Consider the following 21,972-nt stretch of genomic DNA (forward strand, 5'->3'; position numbering starts at 1 on the left):
GACTGAATGCTTGTTAATAAGAGAAAGGATTTTAAGAACCATTCCAGCACTGATGCTACTCAGGTACAGGAGAAGCTTGTGTTTTCACCTATGCAACAAGAGGATTTCTTGCTTTGTGAGAGTTCATCTCAGTATGTAGCAAGTTTGATTTAAAATGCAGCTCTACCCTCCCTCTTCTCATAGGGCTTGATTCGCCTCATCTGTGGTTGGCACACACGGCTGTCGCAGTTGCACTGCATCGAATCACTGCAGATCCGCAGCAGGGCAATGTGCAAGAGCTGCTCAGAAAGAAACCAAACTGCAAAAGAAATCACACACTTGGCAGYGTGCGTGTCCCCTCTCGCTCAGCAGGCAGCAGCATCTTCCCAAGAGCGACTCTAATAAAATRTATTTTCACAGCACCAGGGACCCAAAAGAGGCAGAGCCCGTAGTCCCACTCACCCTATGTCCAAGAAGGAAAATTTTTCCCCCCAGCTGTGACATAAAACCATGCCCTGCAAAAAGGCACTGCTGCTTTCCGCTCCCTCCAGGCATCCTGAGCCTCAAGGAGAGGAGCCGCGTCCTGAGCGCAGAGGCGCCGCAGGCAGCCAGGACGAAGGACACGCGGGAAGGCAGAGCCCTCGGCTCAGCCCAAGGTGCAAAGCAACCTCTGCAGCCCCTCTCGAGGTGCAAAGCAACCTCTGCAGCCCCTCTCGAGGTGCAAAGCAACCTCTGCAGCCCCTCTCGAGGTGCAAAGCAATCTCTGCAGCTCCTCTCAAGCTCCTCTGCTGCAGCTCAGCACTGACACTTCCCATGGCATCGCCCAGCTCCAGACCACACATTGTTCCCCCTGAATCGCAACCATCTGCCCGTGGTGGGCAAACTATGAACTACACTGAAACCCAGGARGAAGGAAAACTACCCAGGCAGAAGATAGAAGCAACAAGCCCTTCTTAAACTCTGAGTTACTACTGGAGTATTTGTGGAGCGTACATTAAAAACACTGCAGCCACACAAGGGTCTTATCAGAGTTGCTCCATCTCAAAATCTGAGATGTTTTGCAAGGTTATAACAGCACATTTCCACCTGACAAAATTGCACTGCTTGTAAACAGAGATAACTTATTTAAACCATAGCGTTTGGACTGACTGGACAACCTTACTCTGAGAAGCTGTCTTAAAATTCTCATTTCCAAAGATTTTATTATTATTATTAAAGGTAATTATACTTAAACAGGAAGTGTTCACCCCGTGTAAGAATGTCACCAGGCTATCAAATTGATGGATTCAACCTGGGGATCAAGTACAGACTATGTAAACAATCTGAAATCTTGTAGCAACACGCAGAATTATACCTCCTGCCCAAGCAGGGAATAATAAAAGCAGAGAGCACTTAATAGAAAAGTTAACTGAAGAGCAGCCTACCTGAGGGAAACATTTTTCATTAATTAAGACTCCTTTTCGTCCACTGCATCACACAATATTAGGCCTCAACAGGAACATTTGAAGGAGGATTTTAACAAACACAGAGCTTAGGCTGCTTTGGCATTCTTGGGTTTTTTTGTTCTGGCTTTTGGCAAAYGAAACTGTGAATCTTGCTTTCAGGTGCTTCTGATCAATGCCCAATAAAACAAGTATTTTTTGATATTGGTATTTACAGCTTCGTTTGTTTGTTTTCAGTCACTGTCCTATGGAATCTAAGTCTTTTGGTAACAGACCTTATTTCATCAATGAACATATCTGCCAGTTGGGCTCTGCTCCCCAGTGAAGCTGTCAGACGCTGAATGAAGAAGCCTTAAACGAACCCTTTCCGTCTCAACACCTAAACCACTCCTGCTAAATCCTCCTCTTTTCACAACGCCCCTTAACATCAGTGGCTTTCACATCTTTTATGGGGGGGGGGGGAGAAACAACAAAACCACCACAAAGAATTGAGCTCTCCCATTGCAGCTGGTCRAGCAGCTCCAGCTGCAGCCCCAAGGTGTGAGGACTGTTGGGCGCAGGGATCATTCACCACAAGTGAAGCTGATGGAAGCCAAGGCCAGCGAGTCACCCTCATCTCACACATCCTGCGAGCGACTCAGCGGCTCACACAGGTGAGTATTGCGGGCAGCTACCAACCATCCACGTTTGAGATAAAGGAAAGAGATTGCGGTCAACTGTGCTACTCACTGCAGAAACGCGAGGCCCTAAGGTACAAACTCACCTCTCAGACTCAACCCATAGCACATTCACTTATGTGGAACAGCCTCTGGCTCTACAAATAAATCTCTCTCAGTTCCAACAGGATTCAGTCTTGGCACAAGATCCTATTCAGCATGGGATTAGAACAGTCTTAGAGACTGCAGTATTAAAACTTGCTGAAAGTCGTGATGAAYACTGAAAGATTCTCATTTCTTTCCAATGGGAGACAGCACAGGGTCATTTTCTATTGCTCATGTCCYAACTCCAACGCTCAGGGGTAGATTTAGCAATATTCCAGGAGAAGAATCATGCATCAAAAACTCGCTTTATTTTAAATATGTAATGATCAAAAACATAACTCTACATGCTGGATGTAATAAAATCCTCCCCTTCTGGCAGCCCTACAGAAGCCACAGACGAGCTTGAAACTAGTGGACAGTGACCCTACAGACGAAGCAAAGTTGAAAGCATTTTTGTTCCCCTTACGGGGTGAGGGGAAGGAACGGGACACAGGACCTGGGATTGTGTTTTGCTGGGAAGCATGACGACATCCAGAGAAGGAAGGGAACACTCTAAGCCTTCTGGCCTAAATTATCTGCTAAAACAAATAATCAAATTCCAGGGACCACACTGCTCTGGCGCCACGAGAGCAAGGGGGAGGCCTGGCCCGAGCGCCGCACTAGCAGGTGGCAGCCCGGGTCTGCCCCACTCGGGATACTCGAGTGCGAGGCACAAAACACTGATGCTCTCTAAGGAAGCCAGCATTGCTCATAGGATCGTGGGAAGTTTTTAATGGCTTGCTCAAGGCAAGGCCTCTACAATGTTTATATTAATACTTACATCTTGGATAGCCACTCATTTGGTCTCAGCTGGAAGTCAGTCCAAACAGCTGAGAAACATCTGGCCGCTAACCTTGGACAACACATAATCTGGTAGCCCAGGGATTTAAGAGGTCTCTTTGGAGGGAATGAAGTTTGSCAAACATCTGACTGAAGCCTCTGTTCTGCTACGGGTGTTTCTCAAGCCCCGCACGCTGCTCCAGCATCGCACACGCAGCCCTTCTATCCAAGCCCTATGTACCTACCTACAGGTCTCACCTACACAGGTATCACCAATGATTGTAAGAAGCTTTGATTAGGCATTCCTCCCCATTTCCAGGAGTGCCTCTGACGGTGTATGCGTGCTTTCCACTGCGGCACACAGGAGCGAAGGCAGCTGTTGGACAACTCAGACACACACGTTGCTCGCAATGATTGCGGCAGAGCGTGTGCCCAGGCTGGGTACTGCCAGCCCCGCACGTTGCTTTCCCTCTGTCCTCCCCCTGGCAGCACCCACTACTGACAACTCACTATTAACTCCCTGTTAACAAATACCTGCCCCCAAAAGCCTCCACAGCAGGACAAGTTAAACAGCTCCCTAAAGACAAGACCTTTCTGCAGCAACTGCCAGCAAGCTGTTTCAAAGCAGACCTACAAAAAGGGTGAGCAGGAGGGAAAAGGGGCTATTTCTCACAGAGATGGCTCAGGAGGTTGTTTTCCTACTGCTTCCAGAACTCCTGCTTGTTTTTTTTCCAAGAAAAGTTTCAGTTTTGGCTATCCAGAAACATTCCTTGGTGAGCAGAGCTAATAACATATGACAACACAGGAGAATAAATGTTGAGCAACTGAGTGGGGAAGGGAAATTTAAGACAAACCACTTGACTTTTCTTCTCCCCTGTTGTTACCCAACAAGGTACTGCAGGGCTTTGCAGACACGTCAGGGCAAAGCCACCAGCAACCTAGCTGGAGAGCTGGAAAATTAGCACAAGACCCACCTTTCTGAAAGCCCTTTGTAGACTTTATTTAGAAAGGAGATAAGGATGAAAAAGCCGACGTGATGCTCAGCAGATATAACATGATGAAAAATCTAACTTATCTCCTTATCTTCCACATCTCCTTCTGCTCTTTGCTTTTTTATTGCAACAGATGTGGGAGGCATCAGGAAAACAAAGGCACAAGCACCAAGGATGCAGCACCAAGAAAGGCGGGCTGGGAAGATGTGCAATAAAGGCTAAAACAGTCTCTTTCCTAGGAGAGACAGAGCACGCTGGCTCTTGTCCAACAAAGCACTTAAGTGAGCGCCTAACTTAAATTTGACTTCACTGAGGCTCTTCACAGGCTTAAAAGTTAAGCATTCTTCAGCAATCTGCTACAGCAAAACCAGAGAAAATGAGAAGCTATTACGGAACCCAAATTTTAGTCAACAGCAAGGTCAACGTGCTGCTGGAAAGCATCCTTGCCAGAGAGAATGCAACAGGACAATTTCCACCAGTTTAGCAAAACTAAGCCACCAGAGAGAGAGTCTTAAATAAAACCACGAGAAGTTTAGATATCAGGAACACCGCTCTTAGATGCTCCCGCTCTGCTTTTAGTTCCAGATAGCTGCAGCTTCAAGTTGACACAAGTATTTACCGACTGTGCAGAACTGGAGCCCTTTTGTTGCAGGACAAGCAGGTGCCAGCTTGAGAGAAGCTGCAGCGCTGTAACATGGGGCTGTAATGCAGCACTGAGAACACTGCAGCACTGTAACATAGTGCTGTATAACAAAGCACTGAGAACACTGCCTGGCCACAGAGTGCTGGGCCAAGCAAACCCACAACCTGCTCCTCGGCAGGACACCCACAGCCAGGGCTTATCAAATCCCCAAGACAATTTACTCCCACACTGCAGAGGATGCCTGAAAATCTCCTACACCTCTGCTACCCTTCTTAAAAGTACCATAACTCCATACTGTTCCCCTACACTGCACCTGCCCGCTACAGCACATGGAGCTCAGCAGCACTAAAATAAAACCATTCCAGCTTTTTATTTTATTGWATCTGACCGTTTGCCCCAAAACTATGGCCATAATTAGACTCAGTTCTGCACCCACTGGCTGCTTCTCCTGCTGTGCTACYGCTCACAATACATCCCTGGCTTCACAACCTTCATGGTGATAGAAGAAGCTTAAAATTTATATGCAAAGGTCTAAGGGTGGCCATTAGAGTACCAAAAAGGCACCGTTAAGCACACATTCCCCCCACAACACAAGATTTAATTACCGCAAAGCAAGAAATCAACGACAACCAGTCTTTATTAATAATTAAAATCTCACCGCAGTGAGATTTTAATCTCACCCCAGCAAATTAAATTTTGCATAGTGAGACAGTCATGTTAAACAAGCTAAAAAAAAACCCTAAAGTGATGCAGGATAAATAGAAGTYGCTCTCACAGGAGGGCTTAACATTTAAATTAGGCACATTTGCACCTTACCCAGAGGGAAGCCTTGGAAAGCTTGCGAGCTCCCTCTACTGTCTTCACACTAGTAGCTGAGGCAAACACTATTTTTATGTGTCCATAGACAGGAGAGACGGGTGAAGTTTCTTATTTGAAGCATCCAGTGCAAAATATTTGCTGCAGTAATGCATTATATAGTCGCTGAAGGGAACCATTACAGGGTAGCTGCATGCACCCTTCTTGCTTAGCCTGCTTTCCCGAGCACTGTTTGAATCACTTTGGAATAAYGTGTATTTTATGGCCAACACACTTTTAGAAATCTATAGTCTCATCCTATCTTTCCCTTACAAGGCATCAGCTCTGAACATAAACTGAGAATCAGCAGGGATCAGCCCAAAATCTTGCCTTTACGCTGCCCGGGGAAGAATAAAGACAGGTAAGATGTGGGTTCATTTCCCCACTTAATTTCTGGAGCATAAACAAGGAACTAGCATCACACGGGGGTTGTTGGATGACTGGTCTCTCCCACTACACAATCCAAAAGTCCCAAACGGTGACAAAGCAAAGACACAGAGTCAACAGCAGCCAACTTTTACTACATCATTTTTCCATTTTACTCCTACTCGGTTTCCACTGGCACATGAGCGCACTGGAGCACTGAGGTGTTCAGACAGCAGCTCTTAGGTCAGTAAATTTACAGTGAGCCACGTTTTTTCAAAGCCCCCCAACTTCATATCCCACTTTTGTTAATACACAGTACCTGCTAGCACGGTKCCAACAGCAGCACGGCGCCGGGTCACGGTGCAATGTTCTAACCCTTACATCTCACCAAACAAATTAGACAACCGCAAGTTTTAAAACTATTACTTGAAGTATGAGGGCTGAGGAAGGGGCCATCTTACCTACTGAACAGGGTAAGCACATTTGTACAACAGCTCTGAAAAAAAATGAGATATTCAAAAAGTGCGCTGCAATTATCCAGCATTCTTCTGATTCTCATTGAACATTTTTAAATATTAAGTTACTTAAAAAAAACCACACACACGCACACAATGTTGACAGAGCATCGGTCATACTGTCTTCACAGATAACTCTGAGCTATTAAATGATTGAAAATATTTTAGGCTAGAAGACAGCATTATGTTTCACAAATACAGGTCATTCCCTTTTATTTTCCTACACCCAGGAAGAAACTTGTTTCACCAAGATTTTAAAGTGAATGCACAACAAATACCTTCGGGCAATCCTCTTTAATGGAGACATTCTGTACCTGAAAAGGTCATAATTTCTCAGCCTCATTTTCATCCAGATTTGGAAAGAAGGTCACCTTTGTACAGTTCACTATCCGGGAGAAACTGGTAAAGTTTCAGGCTCTGACGTTCTTCTTTAGCTCGGCAGACAACGCAAGGTGCAGTTGCAAGTGGATTCGACTCCCTCCGAAGGACTAGAGCAGACAAAGGGTGTTGCAGTAACAGTACCTTCAGACAGCAAACACATCTAGAAATTCATTGCAGCAGTTCCTTAACACGACAGAAACGTTACCACCTGCCAAGCCTACGGGAGGTTTCAGCTACAGCTTCTCCTTGGCTGCAAGGCACAGCAGCAGCAGCTGGGTGAGGACAACCGCCCTTCACCACCAGTTCTCATACTTGACTGCTAAGCCAACATGATCTGTAGGAAGATACTTCCAACAAATCCAGAATTCCACAAGGGAGCAAAATGCTAAACATAAATACAATTAAAGCCTTCTAATATTAATGCACACTTTTTATTATATTAAAATCAGGCAATGGTCTGATACAATAAAAAGGCTGCTTATGGAATACTGTTATGTTAAACTTTAATTACAGAGGATGTTAAATCCTTACAACTAATATTTTTCCTTAAAAGAGTTAATGGAAACATCAATTGTTCATTGACTTGATAGCTGCTGCTTTAAATTGAGTTTATTGTTGTCTTTTTTTCTTTTTTTTTTCTTTTTTTTTACACAAACACTGAATTTTTCATAAAACTGAGGACACACTAGGCTGCTCGTATTTAAGCTTGCATCCACATTTCAGCAATTAGTGGTCCAAAACAGTAAAACAGAAAAGTCAGTGATTTGCCAGGATGCAAAGCCAAGAAAGGTCCTTAATCTGCTGTTTACACCACTTCCCAAAATCTTCACTGAAGAGTTTTCTCTTCCAAGACTTAAAGAACCCTAACAAAAATCTAGGCCAGCTTGATTTGTCTGTGGCTGTCAGATCTCAGAAGGGCAAAACATAAGTGCAACGCTTAGTTAATTAACAYTCTCGGGTCAATCTGAAGCACCAAAATGCAACTAGTTGAACTGGAGTGTGTATTTTGAATCTCCACGGGCGGTTTCCTCATTAAAACTTTGGCAGCAGCAGGTCTCAGCCATCCTGGTAAATGACTGCTCTTTTCACCATGTCAAAGCCTATCTAATAACATCAGCCGTGGCCAGCTTGGCGGTGTGGCGGCAGTGCCGGAGGGCAGGGAAATCCAAGTTTGCCAGCAGAGCAGAGACTCTCCTTTCCCAGGCTGGTGAAGACTTAAGTTTGTTGCAAAACCAAAACAGAGAAGCAAGAGGGAACGGGTCAAGTTATTGCCCCAGCGCTCAGCCCTGATGACCAGGGGTGAGAAGAGTCACAAAAGGGGCAAAAAGAAAGCAGCACCCCCACAGCGGAGAGGGGAAGAGATTAAAAGAAGCCCAAATCCCTCGCCCAAAGCCCATGTTACTGGGGAGGGGACCCGGGAAGAGAAATACAATCTATGCCTTGGCCAAAGGGAAGAAGGAAAGCTCGCCCATATTATCAGGGCATTAAAAAAAAAAAGAAATACAAAAACAAAAATGACCACAGTCACATTCAGCCTTTACTAGAGATAGCACAAAGGGAGGGATGACTGAGGTTAGCACACATCCCCATTAGTAGTCCGTAATGCCCAGTGCAGCACTGGAAGCCAAAACCTTTGTGTCTACTCTAATAAATAGCCCTGAGCTTCGACTCTATTGCAAAAGATAGAAAAAGAAAAAACCCAGGCCAGACACACAGCAAGGTGATTGTGGGATGTATGCTTTCACAGTTAAGTTAGATGTGCCACACTGGTCTTGACAGTAATAAATTTAAATAGACTTTTCCTGATACCAGAAGTTCAGCTATGTGGACAGTGGTTACACAACAGGATTATATGTTATAGCACAACTTATATTTCAAATGAAAAAAAAATTAGTATCATTTACAGTATCTCAAGAAAAAACTTCCTTTGAATGGGAACTTCCTTTCCAGTATTTTGAGGTCTACAAGATGCATCTAGAAAATTTACTACTGTGGAAAATGAAGACAGCTTAAATTGAATAAGAGGGGGCATGATTATTTTTTTTAATTAATTGCTGTAACATTGTCCTTCAGGTGGCTGAGGAAGTTTCATATTTTCTTTAGACATCATTAGACGCCGAAGCTCTTGCAGAACAACTTTGATACTATAAGAATTCTGCCATTTTGCTAGGACTGATATGGCTCTGGGGTCCACCTAAAACAGACAAAAACACCATTCCTGTCAGAATCAACAGCTGTGAAACTCTTACCCCACCACACACCCTCCAACTAAAGATGCTATAAGGAGTCTAATGGGAGGAAACAAAGGAAAGCACAAACAAGCATGTGGATTCCTAACAGCACAGTCAATAGTCAATCCACACATTGGAACCGAGTTCCAAATTGACAGAAAAAGTCAATTCTGCATCTTAATACCAGAATATGCGTGGTTCTCATACCTTCTTTCTACTCAAAGGAAATGATCTTGGCAAGCAATAGGTAGCTAAGCAAGTTTCAAGTGAAAAAATAAAGCAGTAATTTGAAGCTGYGAGTGTAAGATATTAAAAGGAATAAAAACCAAAAACTTACCACTCCATTAGAACTATTTACTCCATTCATATTAATTTTTGTTACAAATCTTACAAATGGAGGTGCTTCTGGATACTTAGGCCCACATTCTATTTTAAGGCTGTATATTCTGTTTTCATAAATTGTCTGAGAGGAAAAAAAAAAAAAAAGGAGGGGGAACAATTACATCAGGAAGTCCAAGAATCATTTGTTTAAAACGGTAGTTCTTTTAAGGACACAAATTGCTAAGTTTAACGGTAGCCATTTTATATTCTATTTTGGGGGAGTTTTGGGTAATATTTAAGAGTTTTATATGCTTTGTCTTCAGAGTACTAAGTACTCTAAAGTACTAAGTACAAAGTACTCTAAAGTACTCTAAGTACTAAGTACAAAGTACAAAGTACTAAGTACTTTGTCTTTAGAGTACTAAGTTCTACTGCTCTCTTAAGCATCCATCACATTTTGACATTAAGAGTGAAATCAACATTGTTCACTAACTGAAATTGTTCACTAACTGTTCACTGTTCACTAACTGAAATTGTTTTTCTTAAGCACAGTTCAGATATCCACTTTTCATCACCACCCTTGTAAAACAGTTTCCTTTTTGTCGAATTACTAATAAACAGACAGCTAAAGCTGTGGCTTCAGTTTCAAGGCAGCCTTAGGCAACCATCTAAATTCAGACTTACTTAACTTACTTAACTTACTTAACTTACTTACTTACTTCAGACTTAAACTACACTTAATTCTTTAAAACTTAAACACTTAAAACTATACAATATTCTTTGGTCACAATACACCAGGTATCAAGAAAGAAATGCTCCAGAATTCAATACATTTCATAGTACATCCTGATCCCAAACAGAATCATCACTTTCCATGTGTCCAGCAATAATACTGCTATGCTTAAAAGCTGAAAGAGAAATCAGCAACTTTTAACCAACAAGTACAAAAGAGAAGTGTAACAAGGCTACACTGATTCTGCGATATTTGTTAAGTTATTAAAAGAAGCAACAGTTAATATTGTTCTGTTCCAAGAATGGATGAAGCTAAACTGCTTTCCATGCAGCTCCAGAGCAGCCTGGCCCGGAGCACCAGGGGAACGCGGCGCCACAGGCAGCGCAAGCAGGGACGGGAGCGTCACGGGACACTTAGGCAAACAGGCTGCCCGCATTTCAAGTTTCTGACACCATTCCCTGGACCCTCAGCACCGCAGTGAATAACCTGCCAGGGCAGTGATCAAGAGCAGGAGCTGCAGACGTGGCAGCTCAGRAACAGGTAACAGTTTCTGCCTCCAGGCACAGCACAGTGCTAGGATTTGCAAACACCATATACAAAGGGAGAAGCCTGATCTGCATAARCTTCTGTTTAATATAAAGCTTGCTGCAATCCCTTTCAAGGGCCTGTTATGCCCTTGTACACCATCTTAATGTTTCCTCTTAATATTAATGATTATTAATACTAATCATCATATAAACATATTATAATAAATATAAATAAAAGGGTTTTAAACCAGTCTGCGACTCTCAAAGGCCACTCCAAACAGAGCAGCTTCTCCAGCACCTCAGCAGGATGAACTCCCGGGTGCCGGCCCAGGACCAGGGCAAACCGAGGAGCCCTGCAAAGCTGTGGGGAAAGACACGTTGGCTCTGCCTGGCCTGCCCAGTGCTGGTCAGCTCTCCTGGCCCTGCCTCTGACTGTGTTTGTGCCCGGAGCAATTAACAGTGCACAGGTTGAAGCAGAGAGCCCCAAACCTGCCAACAACCCCAACGTGCCAGTCTAGCGCACGGCAAGTCTTGACCRTGCACATGTCCGTAGCCAACACAACGTATGTGCAGACAAAGCTCAAGCTCTCCCAGTGCCACTGTTTTTAAATAGCTTGTGCAAACACGATGAATCACTGGCTGCGAAAGCGTCCGCACAAAGTCTGGGAAGGAGAAGTGGCTGCCATGTATGGCAGCCTGCGGGGCTGCACGCACCCAGCTCTGCTCTGCAGCTCCCTTTTCCCTTCAGGATGCCCAAAGAATTTCTTCCACTTGCTACAAATATGACTATATATGACTATTTACCACCCAGCAGGAAGAAGGGGGTTAGATCTTTTTTTTTTTTTCAGAGCCAGCATTTCCCACATCCTATTATGAAAAAAATGGTACTGTTCAAGGCAGAATAACCACCCAGCAAGCAAGAATGCTGAATGTTTCCAGACTCTTTTTAATGCAGCCTGTTCCTTTCAAGTAATAAGCTCAATCCCAAAAGCCAACATACTTTTCCAGGGGTTGGGAAGAGGGGTTTTGCAGGAAGTCTATACTCATCAGTGTGTCCAAAGGACAGAAGAGGCACAGTTCAATAATCTGTGCTAACTGACTAYCCTCGCAGTATGACGTGAACTCTAGTGTTCTACCATCGCTGACCAGCCAGTGTGTACCTATTGGCAACTTAATTTTAATGTTAGATTTCACTTTTGCACAAGGCACATGCACAGAGTGAGATTCCTCATAATTTTGACGCAGGCTCCTTAAAACATCTCCTAATATTCTAAAAACCAAATGTCATTTTCAGAACTATTTGGGCAAACTTAAAAGAGAAATGAAATGACCACATTGGGAGACCTTGACAATGGCAGACAAGAAGCAAAGAGCATTTATGGATGAGACAGAAATTGCTGCACATGTGATCCCATTGAAATATAAATTCTCATCTTGTGTCACAAAGGCAAGTGGAATGGAAACACATATGACAGTAGCATGATGAAAGGCTTGTAAACATTGCCATGTAACAGATTTAGAACACTGGAATTGTTTAGAAATGAGACTGAGGCCAGATACAGAAGATAATGCACAATATTGCGGGAAGGAGAGTCAGGTACTTGTATTTCATGGTAAGGATTACCAGGAAACAAAACAGAGAAACACTGTGAAATGAAAGCTTGGACATGTTTTGTTTTTAAAGCACATGCAAACAAAGGCTACACAATTAGCTTCTCAAGTTCACAACTGTAGGATGGAGACCCACAGTTCAGCAGGGTTGGGGAACTGGAGGACAGAGAGTAGGAACATGCAGCAACACTATCACAAAGATCAGGGTAGCAATATAGGAAGGTACTTCGGGAGAGAAGAGATATTCAGAGAAGTAATTTAAATTATTAAAAATTGAGTTTCCCTAAGCTAGCTGAGCCTCTAAAAGAGTCTGTACTGCTGCAATAAAAACAAACCCATAAATTCAACAAGAAACAGCAGAAAGACTAGCAGTACTGAACAGAACATCCATCTTTTTTACCTACATTAGATCCATATGTTATCTCACTATCCGAAGAATTTTAAACTTTKCTGTATTCAAGAGTACAGGATACTAGAATCCTGGAATCTCAAAAGTTATATCTTAATGAATCTGTAAATACAAAGCAGACATATAACAGAACTAACCACAGAAAGGTATAACAATATTTGGAGTAATAAGCAAAAAGCCAAAATTATASACATGCCAGTTGAACCTTACACATGAACCACTTGCTAAAGTTTTTATTCATTTATTTTTCTCTCTACTCTCTTATTTTTTATTTCATTGGTTAGATTAAGGGGAGGGAAAGGGGAAGAAAAGAGATGTAGGTCACACTAGCACGTTAATATGTAAGTGGATGCTTACTCTTGGAGGCCCAATAATCATTCCTGTCCATCTTGTAAGTGTCATATCTTCGTCGTCTTCAAGACCCCAGCTAACTGTTCCATCACCTACTCCTTTCTGACCTTCTTCAAGTTCTTCCAACAGACGAAAATTACGAGGAACTTTTACTCCTAAAAATAATCAGAAAAATACCTTGAGTTGAGAAATCTAGCAGATAAATAAGGCTTGGTAATTTGGCTGATACTTTTGGTAATCCCACAGAAAACGTTTTGGGTAAAGAAATTAAAAATGCTATTATTTCTAAATGACAATGTTTTAACAGCATGAAGCTACCCTTATATTTAGCTTGGATTTTTTGAGCAACTTCAAGATATTCCACAATTAAATACACTAGAAGGCTGACAGGACACAAATTAGGGCATGTAGTAAAATGAAAGGAAATCTCTGTATCCCTTCAGACAAACACTCCGTTATTATGGAGCTCTAATAAGTACTTGTCTGTATGATTTATAGTATGAAAATGTACAAGATTCTCCAAAATGATGGAGGGTTTGACATGATTCAGCTTCCTCAAAGCTTTTAACAATATCACCAAAAACAAATAAAGGGGTCTTGTAACATTAACACTTTACTCTGAAGTTTAATTTAAGTGGGTTTTATCAGCAGCAATGGTATCTTTGGTGCTCATGACCTCCATTATCAAAGAACTTGTTGCCTTCGTAATTGTTGGCACATTACCTTGAAATACAGCAAATAGGAGAAATTTGCTTATCCCCATTCTATCAAAGGAAAACAATGGCCTGGAGAGCTTAAGAGATACGTCCAAGGTCACAAACTAAGTCAGTGCTGGAGGAGGAGCCCACCATAAAAACCCAGGCCACACAAGGCTTTATTATTCATTCTTTTTCAAGGTATCCACTCCCCAGGCACTACAAATCATAAATACATACCATATCAGCACCTCTCCCTCAAAGCACCCGTGTGAAATATTTTTTTCCTCCAAAACAAACAAAATCCCCAGCAGAACATGGCCTGTAACGGAGTTACTTTCACCTGACACAGAGAAGAGGTTTCTGTTCTGACTCAACAGAAGAGGTTGAGTTTAGGGTCTGGATTTTTTTCTTCCCACTGTACCAACTTAACTCATCATCAGTGAATAATACAACAGAAAATAGTAACTCCCATCTTTCAGCATCACTTATTCAGTGCAGCAGGAGGGGAATGGGAAATCAGCCTTGCAGGGTATCAAGTGTTGTCTGGAGGTGTGAGCAGCCGTGACCGAGCACCGTGGCAGAAGATGTTAGCAAGAGACCAAGGCAGAGCCTCAGTGATCACTGCTGTGTTCAGCAGTGTGGGAAGTACAGGGTGAAAGCCTTTGTGCAGTGCAGCATGCCTGAAAATCAGAAACTCTGATGGCTTTAAAATCCCTTTTAAATACGGTAGAGGCCTGAAGAAAATTAATGCCAATGTTGATTTTACTGCAGAATCAGAGCTGCCTAAATTTCATTTACTACAAAACAAATTAGAGATGCAAAAAAGCAGGTTATTACTGAAATTAGTTTGATGGTCAGTTTGATATACTTGATATTGATATCTGATACCACATTCAAGAATATTCTAGGGRAACATCATTCAGTAACACAGCTGCAGCAGCACTACGAACAGAAACTCAAAATTAGGAAACTGCCATCAGAGGACACCAGAAGCGAGCGGTGATGGCAAACCAGAGCAATCGGGGCTGCGGAGCACAGCCCCACCTCGGCTCCTGCCAAATCCATGCTGACTGCCTGCGAGACGGCGCCGTTACCAGGGCTGTGGAGCACCATGAATCCGCRCGGTGCAAGGAAATGAGTCGGGTAGCACTGGGAGAGCCGTTGCCATAAGCCTGACCGACAACTGAGTCGCAACTAGAGCCCCAAACCAGTGAAGAAGGTCCCCTTCCAAGGACCCGCACCACTTCCCCAGCATGAAAAACATCAACCTTTCTCTTCCTCACTGCTCTCAAAAATATGAAGTGTGTATGTTGGGCACCCTGGGCATATAAAGGTTCAGGTCTGCAGTTCATACCTGAATTATGACAGAGCCACCCTATGTTTATTACAGTCCCAAGGCCCTCCACGCTGCTGCTAGCAGCAGAGAAGAGAGCAGTCTAACACCAACACAGAGGATTAGAGAGCTGGAGGACAAGAGAAACAGATGGAGCACGAGCTGCAGGACAAGATGTTATCTTTAGTTACACATTCACATACCACTTATTTCACAATTTCTGCTTCAACCTGTGCACGGGAGAGCTGCTGAGTGGGAATGAGTCACGGCTGTGTGATGAGTGAAGCTGCTCTCTGCACTGCAGCTGCAGGCGGGCAGTGAAGGAAGCAGGGAAGCACGGGAGGAAAAGGGACAATCAAGGACAGGGGAACGTCCTTCCAGAGAGGGGGATTCTGCCCTTGACTCAGTAACAAAATCCCTCAGACAAGGAAAGTCACGCTAGGAAAGAAAACATTCAGCAGCTGCCATTAGAAATCCAAACTGAGAGCGTCTCCATTTACAAGAGAGGCGAGCTGAAGCCAGCGCAAATTCTGCCTTGTATATGCAGGGCTACCAAAAAACACCCGCTCTTTCGGACCACACAATGTTGTGATGCTCGAAAGGCAGGATTTTAATCCTTCCCCACCTCAGTACTTGATAACAGCACCTCCTATCAGCCAGTGCTGTGCAAATAACTTACTGAGACTTGCAGGTAAGAACCTAGGAAGAACCAACACCACTGTGGCATTGCTGGATGGTTTGTGGCTGACCACCCTTTCACTGAGCACCAAGCGTTGTGTCCACCGGCTACAGCAGAAATCCTGGGTGAAGGAAATAATCTGTGATCAGGTAATTAAAGTTCACATCCCCATGTGCCTGTTSAGAGGGGCCGCAGGAAGCCTCAAAGGCAGCCTTCATTCAGAGGCTTCCCGAGCAGGGCCAGCCCCGTCTGTGCAATCTTCGCAGGAACAGAAGGCAACTTTGTTTCCGAGCTTTTCCAAGATACAGCTGCTCTGATTCAGMATGAATCAGAGTCATAAAACACTCATACAGGATTTCAGAGCTCTCAGACAGGTCTGAGGTCTGCAGAGTCATATCATTCAGTGGCTCCTCACACCAGGAAAAGCTGACATAAATACTTACTAACGCTGCAGCAACTGCTTACCAAGAGCACTACAGGAACCTCGGTGGCAGGGAGAGTTGGGGGAAAAAACAAGTATTTAAATTTGATTTTCCAAGCGCTTCACAATGTAATATAACCAGCACGGAAGATGCCGGAKCACTTCACACTCAAGCCACCCGGCAGCCTCCTCGCTGTCTATGGATGCTGTATCCGTACACTGGAGCCCCAAYGCCAACACGGAAGCTGGGAACGTCACCTCGGCACAGGGGCTGGCTCCTTGATGACCCTGTCTGCCCCTTGTCAAGGGTCTGGAACATCTGCCCTGTGAGGAAAGGCTGGGAGAGCTGGGGCTGTCCAGCCTGGAGAAGAGAAGGCTGAGGGGGGACCTGATCAGTGCCTATAAACACCTCAAGGGAGGCAGTGAGGAGGAGGGGGCGGCCTCTTTGCAGTGGTGGCCACTGACAGGACTGAAGAAAAYGGCCACAAACTGAAGCACCAAAAGTTCYGCAGGAACTTAAGGAAARTTTTCTCAACAGTGAGGGTGACAGAGCCCTGGAACAGGCTGCCCAGAGAGGTTGTGGAGTCTCCTTCTCTGGAGAGCTTCAAAACTCACTTGGATGCAGCCCTGTGCCCCAGGTGACCCTGCGTGTGCAGGGGGTTGGACGAGATCATCTCTAGAGGTCCCTTCCAGCCTTACGGAGTCTATGATGCTGTGACATCCTGCAGTGGCCAAGCAGGTGCCAGCCCCTCGCATCACCTCCCCACCCGGGCACCAACAGCGACTATCCAGGCACGAACAAAACAACCGCCCATCTTCAGCAACAACCTTCGCCCAACACGAGAAAACCTCAACTAATCAGGTTGTCAAAACTACCTTACATCATGCATTTTAATATAGCCCTTGTTATGGCCTGAGCAGACTCGCAAATTGTAACTTAATTTATGATATAAAAATACAGTAGCAAATAGATAATTGCTTCACTCGGAGCTTGGCCGACCTCAACAAACACTCCCAGAAGTAACAGTATAAACATTGCAAGCACAGGGAGCCACAGATTTACTACGAAACACACCAGCAAAGCGAGGAGAGCGCGACTCTGATGACACGTGTGGCTGCACGTGCTGTCAAGATTAACCTTCTAGGAAACCTGCAGACATCAAGTCTCAGCCCTGGACTCTGGTTTTTCAAAAATGTTCTCATTTTTTTAAAGGCCAAACTAGAAAACAAAACTAAATCACAGACCTAGAYAGTAGACACAGAGACTTCATAGCCGCCGATAGGAAAGTAGTAGGTTTTAGGTGACAAAACCTCAAGACTTCAGAGAGAATCAGGACCTTTAATTCTGCTGCTCAAAATTTCACCTTCCAGCCCTGCCACATTGAACATTATCCATGAGTTGTCCCAATCAGGCACCTTGGGAACAAAGCCATTTTCCAAGCAAAGCTTCGCAGGGCTGCGACACGAAACACTGAAATATGACAGAAGGAGTTTGGTTTATTTTTGGTCAGCCTTTCTAATAATTTTGCATTAGGAAAGGACAGAACTACTGGCTGTCAGCTCGGATTTTTGAAGAGTTTTAAACACTTTCAGATTCACTTTATGTCAGGTACAACTCCAGACACACAGATGTGCATCTCTGTCTGACAACTGCTTCAGATGGTATCTTGTCAGTCTGCAGTTATTTTGGTCATCTTATATTTGCACTTATTCACGTGAAACAGATTATAATTTTAAACAAACCAAGAATAAAGTTTTCTAACAGATTAGACTTCTTAATCTTTATTTTTTCCAGCTATAGAGTGGAAGCAAACCCAAATTTAGAAGCTGTGCATCAAGTTGAATGAAGTACAAATAAAATCCAGTGAAATACACTGGGCAATAGGCTTTTATGGATAGATCCTCCATCTTTTTCATCAATGTCAGAATACAAATCTTGCTCACAAAAAGCTTCAAGATTACATGTATACTTTTCCTTTCTGCAACAGAATTGGAGGACAAGCATTTCTCCTGAGAAATAAGGCATAAAAAACATATAGAATACCAAAGAAAAACATGCAGAAAGTGGACTTCAGCAGCTAGAGGCTCCATAGAGAGCTACCTTTTTGATGAAGGTTGCTTTACACATCTTTAAAGAGAGATTTATCATATTCTGGACTTTCAGACCAATTTCACTTTGTTTTCCCAGGTTCCAATTCTAATTCAAGAGAAGATCAACAACTTCAAATGTCTCCGTTACCTAAATATGTTGAAGTATTTTCTGTCGCTTGCTTCTGTACATGACACTCTGCCTTAATTACACCTTTTCCAATATATTCCAATATATTTCTAGTATCTCGTATTATCTAGTATTATCTAGTATCTAGTATATCTAGTATCTGATGCAGACATCAGAACTGTTCAAACTTTGATAACGTGCCCTTAAACGGTTGTTTGGAAAAAAATAAAAACATAAAATCACTCCTTGTCAAGATTGCACAGGGCTTCCCAAGTGAGGTACTATTWAAAGTTTAATAAAAGGCTTTCAGCTGTTGTCACAAAAGCTTCCAGGAAACAGGAACTTCACATTTCTCGCGCTGCCTTTGCGCTCACAATCCCCACTCTCACAACGCAGGCTGGCACTGAGATATTTCAACATATCCCGAACAGCAACCAGGGCACCTGACACCAAAGTCAGAGCTTTTCCTGCTGCACAAAGGCGAGGGGGCTGGTTCTGTGTCTGGATGCTCTGAACACCTTTCTGCTAACAGGACTGCTCCACAACACCGGAGGCTGCCTGGCGTTCCCTTGGGGATCCCAAATTTAAGCTCTGCAGCAGCACACGCTGCAACGGTTAAAAGCAGTTCTGCTCTTGCAGCCTAAAGGCAAAATGCCACCAGCTCAGCTGAGTTTGCTCTAGGAAAGCGCTGAACMCGGACGAGTCTCTTGGATGAGCTATATTTACTCTCAATCTTACCCCCTCCAAAAAGCAGCCGCTTCCTCTTTACATTCTGAATAGGAACCATTGTTCCCGAGCAAGAATTGGGTGCTCTCCTCCCTGCTGCTKCTTCTCCCCACAAACTAGCACTGGGTTTCCTAAAATTCACGCTGCCCGCCCAAAAGYGGGTGCACAGGCAGCTTCATGGAGTTTAAGGCGAGCTTTAAAGGTCAGCTCCACAAGGGGGGCAGTTTCCTCTTCAGGCCGGGATCTCCGTCGGGAACAGGCAGCTCCGGGCACAGAGGGGCAGTGCGGGACACGCACCAGGCACAAACAAGTAACTCGATCAAATAACCTTGGCCTGCAAGAGTTAAAAACTCCCTTAAGACCTGAAAAAAAGGCCATTAATATCCCATAGAAGACACACTGACAAATTTCATTTCATCTCTATTTACACATTTAATCAATCTTCTTAAACTCCTGGTCAGAAAGGCATTTCTGCTCTATAACTACCTAAGAACATATCAGAGTACACTCTCGCAAGAGTTGGGAATTATTTGCCTATTTGCTTTCTAGGGTCTTTGCATTACAGGACACAGGGAAGCTCCAAGGTGAACTTTCTCAGCATCAGCTCTTTCACATGGCAGCACAGAGCAATATTAAGCACACGTTACTGTTGTGCCCATTCAGCCCATGGTCTGTCCTTCCAGAGGTCTCCACATACCTCTGACTTTGAATAAGCTAAAAGCAGACAAGTCATTAGAGTACTCAGTTCTTCAAGGCTGCATGAAGCATCAAGCCCCATGTGTGCCTGCAGGAGATCACCCAACGTGCCCACAACACAGCAGCGGGTTAAACAAGGTCATTAATCCTGTAACATGGAGGAAAAGTTGGGCAGAGCAGGGTTGTGAGAGCCACCTCGGCCAGTTTTGGAACCACTGTAATTACCTTCACCCTTCCACGGCGARCAGGACCGGGTTCCTGCTGCACCCAAACCAGCACACGGGGCAGCCCAGGACACCCGCAGCTGGGCAGCTCTGTGGTCTCCTGTCGAGAGCCTTATCAGAAGGATTAAAGGCAACCTTTTCTTTTTACTCGCTTACTTACCAGGGGAAAAAAAAAAAGAAAAAAAGCACAGTGTCAGAATGCTGCTCCATAGAAATCACGCAGGCAGAACTTACTTCAGACCATTTCTTCATGGTGAGGTCCTCCCTGTCTCCCYGCTAATTATTTCTACATGTTTCTCACCTGCCTACCTGGCCTCAACCCTATGACCTTTTTAACCTATGTGGACAACACTTGCCAGCACCTCTTCCTCCAAGTCTTTAATTATTTTTAAAGATTAAATACTTTTCATTAGGGGCTCAGCCACCTTCTGGCTGCTTTGAGGTCCTTTACTGAACCTCTGCAGAGACAGGGTACCAACATACCCAAGTACTTCACAGTAAACATGAATACATTAAAAATGTCATGAAATGGCAATTAGCAAAACCTGTTCTACAATTGCTTAATAGAACATAAATCATTTGCTCAAAGCCCCACAGTGAATCAGGGAACAGTTGGGAAAAATAATACCACTTCCGAGCTCTTTTTGTTCATGTTAGACAATACCTTCAGTGCAGTGTCAGGAAGGAACTACACAAACTGCATTGCAGTGTCTCCACCACCGCCGCCAGCMGCTGGACATAATGCTGTTCTCCTATTCAAGAGGAGAAAAGCTCCATATTTGCTAGCACAAGAAGATCAGGCAGTAAAGGCAGCCTGGACAGCCCGAGATCGACACCTCTCCCACCACCTGAAGCTGTGTCTGAGGGTTCCTTGACGCTGAATTTGGGGTTTATTGCACAAGTTCAGCATTGCTGCGGCACCTTTTYAAAAGCAACGTGTTAACTTTCAAAATGTGTCCTAAGTGGTTAAAAAGCTCCTGGGATGTCACAGCAGCGGGACGGGACCCAGGCACCCGCTCCCATCCACCTGCGCCGAGGGCTTCTGGCTCCCCGCGCCGGCGCCACGGGCAGCTCTCGGAACCACGCGGAGGCCCAGGAGGAAGCAGTCCAAGAGCACAACGTGGCGAGCAGATGACAGCAAACATCTCATCRCTGCACATGTTGGCTGCTAAGGCTGCTCAGGACCAAGCGGGGCAGTGGGATCTGCTGCAATCCAGGGCTCTTCCCACACACACCCCCATGATCTGCCAGATCGTTAATTCACAGAGCGGCGCTGGCTTAAGAAGAAACACACTTGTCTTGCTCCATCAGCCAAAATAAATGAAGACTCAGCAGCTTGAAGGGATCACTGGGAAGATACGGTGACCGGAATAACATGACATAACAGGATGAAAAGACTCTATTACACGTTTTGCACATTCTCTGACATTTTGGAGTCACGGAGGCTTTTAAGCAGATTCATAATGCACAATTCTTGAGAAAACAGTCACCCATCTGAAGCGTGTCTTTACAGCCTTGACTATTACGAACTATTTGCATTATGACAATTACTCCTACGAACGGAAGATGATTGATAGGGACGTGTCCCTGAGAGAAACGTCCGCTGAGTCTTCAGAAGGATCTTCCGATGAGGCACCCGCTTAACGGGAAGCGATTTAAACACCAGCATCGTCGCTTAACGCTTGCACCCCCGTTCCGAGTTACGAGAACAGGAAAGTGAAGCTGCCAGGACAGAAGTGGAACTATTTTATTCCACCTGAAGAAGCTGTTCAGATGRTGTTAGCAGGAAAGAGAAAAATAGTGGGGGGGAAATCCCAAGAAACGGGGGTGCAGCGTTTCTGTTCAGCTGTGTGATGGCAGATGCAGAGGGGTGCCCAAGGGGGAGCTCGCTGGAGGGAGAAGACCCCGACCCCTCGCACGCAGGTCCCTGGCAGGGGACTGCGGCCCGGCGGAGCGCAGAGCGGCCGGGCAGAGCTGCTGCAACAACTGAGGGAGCGGGGAACGGGAAAGGCAGGCAGCGCGGCCGCGGCGGACGGGCCGG

At 44.6% G+C, this 21,972-nt stretch overlaps 1 protein-coding gene across 2 annotated transcripts in view; it reads right to left on the reverse strand.

The window, feature by feature from the left end:
- Nucleotides 1–7,070: 7,070 nt before the first annotated feature.
- UBE2V1 (ubiquitin conjugating enzyme E2 V1) overlaps nucleotides 7,071–21,972 on the reverse strand; it is a 15,205-nt gene continuing 303 nt past the window's right edge. For both annotated transcript variants that reach the window (XM_026042243.1, XM_026042244.1), the window contains exons 2-4: nucleotides 12,943–13,091; nucleotides 9,322–9,447; nucleotides 7,071–8,947 (exon numbers count right to left, since the gene is read on the reverse strand). In XM_026042243.1, coding sequence (XP_025898028.1) covers nucleotides 8,801–8,947; nucleotides 9,322–9,447; nucleotides 12,943–13,091 — 422 coding nt within the window. In that variant the 3' untranslated portion in view covers nucleotides 7,071–8,800. The remainder of the gene's footprint in view (nucleotides 8,948–9,321; nucleotides 9,448–12,942; nucleotides 13,092–21,972) is intronic.

Source organism: Nothoprocta perdicaria, unplaced genomic scaffold, assembly GCF_003342845.1.
Source record: "Nothoprocta perdicaria isolate Ctin4 unplaced genomic scaffold, notPer1 scaffold_3, whole genome shotgun sequence".
Classification (NCBI taxonomy): domain Eukaryota; kingdom Metazoa; phylum Chordata; class Aves; order Tinamiformes; family Tinamidae; genus Nothoprocta; species Nothoprocta perdicaria.